The following is an 11,123-nucleotide window of genomic DNA, read 5'->3' as shown; positions in this document are numbered from 1 at the left end:
AGTTGATAGTATATGTTATGGTGGAGAGTCTTCTGTTTTTCATCTCATATAGTGGCTTAATTATCAAAAGTTGAAGGTAAAAAACAATTATTTTACCCTTTTATGTGAATAAATAAATTGAACTAACCCAAAATACATGAGAAGTGAATGAATCTGATAAATAGATACAATATCTATTGCATTTTATTTATTTTCCTTACTGATTAACCAAGTCTAATACGAACATTAAAAGTATTGTATGCCCTTTCGGACTCTGGTTGCACTTGTGTGTGTGCCTGTGTTTGTGTGGAGAGAACATGGGGTGGGGGGACAGTCAGAGTGCATGATTTCTGTCCAGATGTGTGGACATATTGTAACTCCGGGAGGTCTTCACCCTTCTCCAAAAGTGTAAAAAGTATAGGAAACAGCTGGGTCAGAAAGTAATAACCTTTTGTCCCATTGTTTCCTATGCTCCCATTATCTTAGTTATTTTTCCGCCACTGCAAAGACACAGCTTTCAAACTGTTACAAATACCTCAGTGAGCACAATAATATCACTATCTAAATGTTCTATTTGACTTTTATTTGTGTCATTTACACTGAGCCACCCCTGGGGGAAATGATTACCCTGGATATGGAGAGATATTGCCTTCAACAGTAATGCACTCTGATAGCTGAGGAAAAATTGAAATCTTTGCTTAAGATACAGCGTGAAAAAAAAGGTGTGGGGTTATAATTTTGCTGTCAAAATGTCTTCTCTTCCTTGCCTGATCATGTTTTACAACAGTCTTATAAAATGAAGCAACTTTAGATAGGAGGAATAAATATTTAGTCACCGGATCAAAAGCAAAAAGACAATTTAATTCTCTATAAACCAGATAATAATATAATGAAATCTACTCTAACTCTAGGCACTCTCACTACACTCCCAAAGTACAGTGCTGACAGTTCAGTTCAGTATTAAATCAACAACGCTTCCAATATGAGACTATATATTATCAGATCTGGATAAGACCTTCAAAAGCGCATGGGGCAGCCACCTATAAGTGATACTCAGCTCTATTTCACCCATTACACCTATAAATCCTTCTCGCAGCATTTATCTTTACTGTGTTCAGTGTGACAGGTGCAACGGAGCCGACGCACAGATTCACGGGGTTTTGGCATCTTGTGTCAACCAATAGCAGCGCGTATGCAGTTGTGTCTGGCGGGGTTTAGGGTGATCGTCGGGCACCTGTGCCAATCACAGAGTCTTGTAGGAGGAGTTCAGGGGCTCGGAGGTGTGTCTGAAGATTACGAGTCTACAGCTGCATACTGTATCCAAGTCGGGGAGTAATGGCATGAGTACTGCTTTATAGTGTTTAGACAAGCTTTACAGTGCGCGCGTTGGAAACTAATATTCGACTATTTTGCCTTCACGTCAGTCACAAATTAGACCTGCAGGCGCGGAGGGGCGAGGCGGAGGACATCTCGGACAAACTGTAAACTTAGTCAAAAGCGACTGAAGTCCCCAAACTCACAGGCTGAAGAGGCTTCAAGCGCAAACGAGTCATCCTTTCTGGCTGTTTCAAGGAAGGATACGCTGCTGGACATGTGAATTTAAAAGGAGATACTTGCCAAGCACAACAATGAAACCAACGACTTCCCCGTGTGGCTTCGGCTTTCTCCTGACTTGCCTCTTGTTCGGATCGAGCTCTTCGCAATCAGGTGAGTGAAAGCCATCCGTCTGTTCACCCGGTGCGCAGTTTTTTGTGTATCAGTGGAGCTGGTCGGCGCGCACTGAGCGCAGTGGCACAACTATCTATCCAGCATACTTTTCCATTGCTGTTGTTCTTTTTGCACATGTAACAAGGGTGTTTGTGCTTGGCAGATAAATTCCGCACCTCCTGCTGTCATTTTCACTGTCATGCCAGCATCCAAATGTTGAAGACACATCAAAATCACAGCCTAACGTAGAGAGCGCTGTGATACTGAAACACAGGTGTTGGATTTGAGCAGATGGCAGGTTGTAGCAGGACATGTTTGTTGTGATATTGCTGAATGAGTCCAAGCAAGTGACATGCTCTGTCTTCTTTGTGCACAGAGCGGCACTGTTAACTTTGGAGGGAGAGGGCAGCGTGTAATGTCCATCACACGTGTCCTTTTGACAAAGTGTGGACAAACGCAGACGAGTGACAGCCTCGCTTTACAACAGGCTACTGTGCTCTTGTCTTCCCTCCTGTGGATAGACAGGCTGTCTGATGCACGACTATGTTTCAGAAGTTCCCTCTTGACTCTGTTCCTTCTTCCCCTCCAGACTAGTTTTTCCCTAAATAACAATGATAGTATGGGTAACAAGCTGCCACGTCTGCATCATGTTTTCATTTATTTGAAAAATCGGTTTGTAGGACAGCGGGTTGGATAGTTATACCCTTTTTTACGCGTTGTCATTGCAAGGGCACCCATTTGATCAAACAATTTTAAGTTGGAAGTCCTGCAGGGACTCGTTTGGAAACAATATATTGTGTTTTGAGCTGATCTGTGTAACTCTCACCTGCGCAAAGGGCGATAAGAATGGTGAACATTCATACATATGCATTCTGTAATCGGGATAAAAGCAAAGCGGATTACCGTGAAATTACATTATTCCTCATTTTATAGTGCCCCCCCCAGGGATCATGTGGACCACAGTTTGACAGTGAGCGTTGTAGCGCACAGCACTTTCACACTGACAGTGGCAGTACCGTTTGTACAGTGCAGCGGCGCTCTTTACGCACAGGCAAGTATAGTTGAGCGAGTGACCGTGTGTGTGTGTGTGTGTGTGTGTGTGTGTGTGTGTGTGTGTGTGTGTGTATGAGAGAGAGAGAGAGAGAGAGAGAGAGAGAGAGAGAGAGAGAGTGATAGATTACAGGGCTTGCAAATAATAAATATTCGTTGAAGAGACAACAGCGAAAACCACCACCCACCCTCATCCACCCTCATCATCATCATCACCATACATGATCACCTTCTTCCTGGGCAGGACGAGGATTCAAATGTGACCAGAGAGGACAAGAACATGTCCATAATTCACACACGCTTCTATTGTCTTCCTCTGCTTTTAGTGATGGTCAGTGTAAGCCACATGTGTGTGGAACTCTTTCAGCCCCTTATGCAGAGTGGTGTGACTGATGGGGGGTGAAACAGGATGAAACCGTAAATAAGCAACAAACAAAAATACAAAAATCTCAAAAATCTTACCAAATCATAGTGTAACATTGAGTTTTAAACGTTTGGAAGTCGTTCAATTTTATAGATCAAGCCAGTGTTGAAAATCTGAAAGGGATATGAGGTAATTCCACTGTTATCCTTTCTGTGTCAAATTATTCCACACATTATTCCTCTGTTTCTCTGAGTGCTGTTTCATTGCGCCTTGTTGATCTTGCTGCTAAAATCTTAAAAGAAGTGAAACATGTTTTCAAACAATCTCAGTATAACGCAGTCTGTTTTGAGAAAAAAACAACAATGAGACATTTTTTGCAATGTATCCAGTCAAATATGATCTTCGAAGCAGTGAATGCGCACAGTTTAACGCGCGGGCCCACCACTGTAACCTGTGGATAATGAGATCCACGTCTAGTGGAGCCTTAAAGGGAACAGAGAGTGATTGCATTAAAAGGTTGGATGCGGTTTAGAAGAGATAAACTACAGAGGGATGCATGCCATCCTGTCATATACTGCACAGATCAGTGTCTTGTGCTCAAGTGACGAAACACACTAAAAATGAATTATTTCTAACTGTTGTTGTCAAAAAGATGGGCCATGTAGTGTTTGATATGCTGTTTAATCTGTTAAAGGAATGCTGACATGGTCCTTGTCTCGAGGTGACCCCCCTCGGTGCGAAGGAAATGGCGGTTTATTCACGAAACCAGTTTTGGATTTGGCGTAATTTAGAAAAAAATCCCATTGTAACTCTTTGACTTATTCCAGTATCTTATTTGTTAGGAGTGGTGTCTCTTGCAGCGCCTGGCCATATTTCTCAGGATTTCTCTTCGCATGTTTTAGGAACGAGAGAATCCAGCATGAAGGTGACAGTGGCAGACGGACTGATACCCTCCCCTGCTCGAGCTCCAAATCTGGATAAAAAACGTATTTGAGAAGTTAAAGGAACACAAAAGAGAGTCAGAGAGCCACAGACACAAACGTAGCTCGGATTATACAAATATAGGCGTGAACACGGATTAAGTTCTGTCTGCAAGAAGGGAAGGCAACGTGATGAAATATGCGTGCGCTAGTGTGTGCGTGTTTGTGTTTGTGTGCGCACCTGAGCGCGCGAACGATCTGTCTGTGTCGGATTTGTGCGCGTGCTGTAGCCGTGGGTTTGTCTGTAAAAGAAGGGGAGCGCGCACTCATGCTCGCTCACAAGCGCACTGGCAAAATATAGTTGTTTGTTTTTTTCATATTTGGTACAAGCTTATTTCTCCCCTAATTAATGAGTCATTAGAATCGTTACACTGCTTGACGAAGTGGATTACATTTATGTTCGGTTCCATACCATCCTGTTTGTTTTTTCCTCATCTCCAAAAATGTCACCTCTTTTCTTCAGTAACTGTGAAAATCAGAACCTTCTCAAGACCACCATGAGTTTTTTTTTGTTTACTGCTGAGGAGCTTACACATTCCGTACTTTTCCCAGCCCACACAGGGGACCATGTAATCCTTCACACAAAAAATCACCTAAACTGGAGTTAGTAGCAGCTCTTCATTTGACTGCAGCCTTACACTGGAGTTGGAGGATGGAGGTGGGGGGAATGTATACAGCTGCCGATTCTGAACCACATGGCCCCATTCCAAAACTTTATCTATGTTTTATGAATATTCATATATTCTGTGCGCAGGAGTACATTCAACTAATCTGTTCTGAATGCAACTGTGTGTGTGTGTGTGTGTGTGGATAAACTACATTCTTAAATGACCCTGTGTTATAGCTCTCAGCTGTTTCTTCTTTCTTAATTGAGTGTGAGTTTAGTTTGTTGTAATTCTACTCAAAAGGTGGACAGACTACCCTCTAAACATGAAATGGAAGCTGAACGATAGTACCCTCTGCTGCAGCCTTGATTTTATAGTGGCACCCGCTGTTAACTGACTGTGCAGTTCCAGTGTGCAGCTGATATGCGAGTTCATAGTATATCAAAATGTTTACAAGGGCTCGTGTGAGGCACAGAGAGAGACTGATGTAGAAAAAAGGAGACAGGAGGATTTGTTAGTTATGTTTCCCTTTCATTTTTCTCCCTTTTGCACTCTCACAACGCTGCAGATAGACACTCCTTGTACACCATTCCCTCTTGTGTATTTTCTTTTTTCCTCTCCTCTGAAACATAGGGAAAGAATGGTGTTACATTTAGCGGCCCACACAGCTCCGCTTTGTCACAAAGGCCCTCTTACAGTCATATCTATGCCTGCTGTCGCCTGATAAAGGAGCTTTGACCCTCCACTGCCACCAGGCTTTTTATTAGAAGAATGGCAGTCTTTGATTAGGTAGTGATCCACTTACATTTGTTGGAAAACGGAATGTGAACCTCTGTGCTTTCATCTCCTCTATCTCTGTCTGGGTGAGAGATGATGAGCAACTTAAAGCCATCGATCAACTATACAGAAAAATCTATTAAACTAATACAATTTAACACCAAATCCTCTTGTCTCGCATTTTCAAACAGCCAAGATGTGTTTTTAAAGTTGACCAATGCCTGATGACAGATAAGATGTGATTATTTGGTTAATGGGATAAATTATTAAATGTAGATTATATGGTATTATTGCTTTCCCCTCTTTGTTCAGTTTTTGTTGATCTTTCCTTTTAATGACAATGAGAAAAACTAAAATACATACTAATGGTGTAGTGTCCATACCCTGCCATATGTTAGTGACAGGAACAAAAAATAGCCGTAAGACATTTGCTGCAGAAAAGGAATTTTAACCATGTTTTATTGTGTTTTCCTCTCCTGGGGATTTCACCCTGCAGCCAGATAAAGAATAAAAAACCTTCTGTTTGTGTAATCTAGACTGTGGTTTCATTGTGAGACTAGTGGAAACCATTAAGTTTCCTATAAATCTCCCCTCTTCTCAACAAACAAACTGCTTTTGAACCACTGGCATCAATAATACATGTGTAGCACCCACAAAGCGGCCCAAGAATCCCTAATGAAAAATCACTCTAATATTCCAACAGGGACTGAAAGTGTGTGTGCACTGGCCTACTGAAAAGTGAGTCTATGACCTTATTGTCCCTAATGGTGTTTTTTTTTTTTTTTTTTATCTGTTGTGATGTTGCTGTAATATTCTTTAATCAATACCACAGGGACTTAAAACATTTATATTTGTATCACATTCTTCCAAAATGCATTCGATTACCACCAATTTCTTTAAGAATGACAAGACGGAAGCATTATTATTATTATTCCTTTCTGAAGACGTGACTGCAGACATTGTTTTCCAGTTGTGACTAGTTGATGGGCTCATAACCAGTCAGACCGTCTGCAGCCAGCAGAAATGATTGGATCATATCCTATGTGACCTTTACAAGCGCAGCACCGTCATTTATCACCTGCAGTTATAAATGCACCACACATGTGCATGTGTTTTGCCATGCATCATTGTCAACTCAGCTATTAAATGTCCTTTTTGTGAAGGATGTCATAATTGGATTGGAGCATCACCCATGTCTGTACATGCTTCATTTTGCCAGCTGTTTATCGTCATGTGTATTTAAAATGCAAATTCTGTGTTTGGAGCGTGGTTTACAAGCAATTAGATTACTGCAGATTTGATAAGGTTTGTTCAAATGTGGAATGCTTTTTGCTTTTTTTTCACTCCCTCTATGTTTCTCTGCTTTTATGGTTTCTTTTTTGCTCTCTGTAAATTAAGTGAGCTTTCAGTTTTTGTGTGTCTGTGGGAGAATGAAAGGGAAGGCAGCAAGAGAGAGACAAGCAAATAGAAATACTGATAATCTCGGTGCAATGCAAGCCCAGAGAGCTGAATACACAGCAACTTAAGGCCTTCATTAACAAGGTAGTGCAACAAACACTCGACAACAACACAGGCAAGGTCCTGCTTGATATCTTTGACAATATACCACAGCTAGTTCAGACAGATTGGGGACTAAGTTTCAGCAGCGGGGAAATCAATCTGTTGCATTTTAATTAGGTTGGCAAATGTGTGTTTAGGGCCACCAAGAAGAACTTGTAATATAATTCTCAGGGCTTCTGCTAACATTCAACCTTTTTGAGTCTGAAATGGGATCGCCACAAACAGCACTTCCAGAAAAGAGGCCAAATGATGCCGTGTCATGCACGGTGTAGACAACTGTCAGTCACAAATCCCTGCTTGGACCTATTCTCTCTGTACCACTGTTGCCGAAAGGTTCAAGTGTTATAACTGTGTAAATCCTTGTTTTATACAAATAGCAGACAGAACCAGCAAGCAAATCAAAAAAACGTATCCTATGGGTTCACCCAGCTTTACTCAGTTAAAACTGAAACAAAGTTTAGTTAAATATTATACCATAGTGCAGTTAAAAATGTCACACAACTCTTTTCAATGTGTCATTGCAACAGTTTCAGCTATCTTGCATTCATCAGGGAGGTCAACTTTCACTGGTCTTTATTTTTTTTAATTTTGTGTTCTCAAAACTAGAAGGTTCAGAAGTTCATCATCAACAAAAAAAAAAAAAACACACTAAAATTTGCAGACATGTTACAGAAAATACGGCCGTCACTTTCTTATGATATGAAAATTTGTGTTTTGGCAAGATGTCAAACAAACAAAAGCTGCAACATTTTTACATTGAATATTCTAAACAGAGTTTTCTTGTGATATCTTCCCAATAATTGTTTGAAATGTGACACTTAGTTTTTTATAGGATTCGCATAAAGTTGTCTTGTCAGTGTGGACTGATGCCAGTGTGCCTCACACATTGGCTCTCCAAGACTCACTCCCACACACTTACACACATACCCACACACTCATACTGTCTTCACCCTGGGCCATCACTCTGAAGTATACAGCAAATATGCGAGATCCAGGCCCTTGAAAGCCTCAGTCATGCGTTCACTAAGCAATGTAGATGTCGGGAGTCTGAACGCATCATGTATGTCTGTCACTTGGTGAGACTTTTGATCCTCTTTGTTGTTGCTGCTATTCGTCTCACAATAAGCCTGTCTGTCCTCTGCATCCTCCTGGAGGCTGTCATGCGCCGACCCTTTTGACAATCACATTTTGAGGGTTTCAAAATGTGGTGACAAAAGGTCTGGGAAACATATACTCTGTGTGTGTGTATGTGTGTGTGTGTGTGTGTGTGTGTGTGTGTGTGTGTATGTGGTGACTGTGTCTGTCAGTGTTTGTTTATATGGCTGCATGGTTGGAGGGATAGAGGGTGACTGACAGACTAACCGAGCTCCAGAGACTCTCTCTCTCTCTCTGCTCCGCTGTCTGCCTGTTCCTCTTTCTCCGCCCACCCTCTGCCTTCATCTGTGGCTTTGTAAGCCTCCACATAATGTGGGAGCATTAAAATGACAATGGAAATTATGGCTAATCTTTGTTAAGACACACTCATTACCGCCACGTTTTAGAATGAGAGTCTGATGATAAGAGTTGGTCTGCCATGTTTTTTTTCCCTCTCTCTGAAGCGACAGCCTGACATGTTGGAGTGATGTGTTTTATTCTCACTTTTTTTGTGTTATTTTTTCTATTCCCGCTCTAAGTTAATAATGGTGGCGAACATATGAAAAGATGATAATAGGCTGACAACTTGGGCATGAAAGACTGGCTCCACCTTCAAACGAGCTTTCATGCAGTTCTGCATGTGGGTGTGTGTTAAAGGGCTGATTTCTCTCGACTCTCTCCCTCTCTGTCTCCTTTCCTCTTTTAGTAATCCCCTTATAAAATATTCATAGCTAATCTGCATTTACAATGTAATTACAGACGGGCTTTGAGTGATATCGGATATGGCCGGCGGAACACACACTTCACGCAAAATCTTGATTCGGTGATTTGTGTGTCTAAATAAATACGAAACAGGCCGGGATGTCTTTTGTGCTTTAAGGTTTAAAGCAATTTTTTATTTAGTTTTATTTAGGAACTTTTCATTCAGTCTGTCAGTACAATTGCAGCAAGAGTTTGCCAAATGTTTTCATGCCAAGAACCCACAATGTGATGTTACAGTTTATTATTTATTTATCTTAGAGGGCCTTGCATCTGAAAGGAGTTACTGTAGATTGTTCTGATAGCTTGTTAGCTAGCAGAATGAAGGTTGTCACAAAACTATCCCTTCTGTCTTTCTGTTTTGCCCACGCTGCTCAAACCTCACTCCCATCTTTTGGGCGCCACTGGCCTCCGTTTAGTGCTAATGGAGCAGTGTGCCCTGTATGCTATTCTTGCGGGTCGATTTTTCACTTGTGTTAGAGGAGAGGGAGGGTGGCGTCCTTTTAAATGAAGCACTTGGCGTTTGTGACCTGTAATAAATGAGTTTGCAGTCAGTCATGGCAGCTGTAAGGAGACATCTGGGAGTAAGAGAGAGAGAGAGAGCGAGAGAGAGAGGGAGATATTCAGACTTGACTGGGAAACAGTTTATCTATGCAAGGATGAAAAATGGCTGCACCAAACATGTTATCCTTATACAAAAAATAATAATAGTATTCCTATTGTAAAATGTTAGCAGTTTACTATAAAAATGTCACAGAGAGGTTATACAATGGAGAATCTTAATGTAATACCACCAGGATTAAAATTAAATCACTATGATCTCACCATTGAATACCGCATATGACAAGCGCACAGCGCACAAGCACATAATAAGTCTCTGTCTGAGTATTAGGCAAATTGATATTTTTCACAGAACCACAGAGTCAATCAAAAAGTGGAATGCATGTACAATAATATTTTATTAAGAATAATACGTTTTTGATTTCCTCTTCATCACCGTGCATACATCTTTTTATGCCCTTAGTCCCTTACTTCCCAAAAAACACATCACAAACATGTTACATTTATTAAAATACGTTTTTTGCTCTTTTTGAGTATTTATGAAGGCACTGATCTTATTTGTGCTTTAAAATCTCTGTACTGAGACATTACCCTGTAAAACATGACTACTGGCTTTTACTGTGTAAATACTAAAAGATCAGTTGATTTCACAAAACTGCTTTGGGAGTTTTTATTGGAATATTGATTCTGTTGCAAAACAAAGAGTACGAAAGCACAAAAACACAATAACCTCAATTCTTGGTAGAATAACCATTGAATTGTTAGTATTGATTTGGAGCGTTTTCAGAGCCCACCTTATGGACATTTATGCCCCCTTTATTATTAATAAAAGGTACCCTGTACTAGCAAAGTCATGACAGATATGATAATCTTTTTTAGTTTTAGTTTAAATAAGAAACATAACCTAACCCTCACGTTTATGTAAATAGATTTGTATACATTTCTCTTCAATGTTAAAGGAGATGTTTGGCATTCTTTGTAGGCTGTATTAGCGTGGCTGTCGCTGATGTGAAGCAGCAGTCACCTTGCAGCAGAGCAGAAATAGCGCAGCTCTCTTTCCCTGGATGTGAAGGTACATAAAGCACAGGATGAGAGGAGCAGGAAAGGCAATTGACCTTGGCTGCTTTTGGGGGCTGGCTATATAGCCGTCCGGATGAATGCTATGGTTCTGCAGCTTGGCAGGGAGGGAGGGGAACAGAGTGACAGTGCTGAGTATGACAAGTACTGTCCACAGTATAGAAAAGCAGATGCCTGCATAAGTGTTAAATTTGAGCCATTTTGGAAAAAGAAAATACTATCTTGGAAAATCTTTTCATAGGTAACATCTAAAGCTGATGAGAATGGATTGTGGCAACTTATATATACAGTATTAGAGTATAAAGGAACTGTAACAGCAAGCTTTAAATTGTGTGTGTGTGTGTGTGTGTGTGTGTGTGTGTGTGTGTGTGTGTGTGTGTGTGTGTGTGTGTGTGTGAGTGGGTGTGTATGTGTGAAGTGATGCAATGGGTGGGTGGGATGGGAGTGTATATCAAATGTGAGAGGAGCTGACTAAGTGCAACCCAGGTCCAAAGTCAACCCTGCCATTTTGCCCTGCTGTGCTAGACTGTTTACCTGAGACAGGGGTGCTTTATCTCAGCCAGTCACTAG

General features: G+C 41.0%; 1 protein-coding gene across 2 annotated transcripts in view; it reads left to right on the top strand.

Moving 5' to 3' along the window:
* The first annotated feature begins 1,293 nt into the window (after positions 1-1,293).
* Positions 1,294-11,123, top strand: part of LOC127365454 (receptor tyrosine-protein kinase erbB-4) — a 305,767-nt gene continuing 295,937 nt past the window's right edge. For both annotated transcript variants that reach the window (XM_051403529.1, XM_051403528.1), the window contains exon 1: positions 1,294-1,686. In XM_051403529.1, coding sequence (XP_051259489.1) covers positions 1,608-1,686 — 79 coding nt within the window. In that variant the 5' untranslated portion in view covers positions 1,294-1,607. The remainder of the gene's footprint in view (positions 1,687-11,123) is intronic.

The sequence above is a fragment of the Dicentrarchus labrax genome, unplaced genomic scaffold (genome assembly GCF_905237075.1).
Source record: "Dicentrarchus labrax unplaced genomic scaffold, dlabrax2021, whole genome shotgun sequence".
Classification (NCBI taxonomy): Eukaryota; Metazoa; Chordata; class Actinopteri; family Moronidae; genus Dicentrarchus; species Dicentrarchus labrax.
This window is presented reverse-complemented; position numbering and strand designations above follow the sequence as displayed.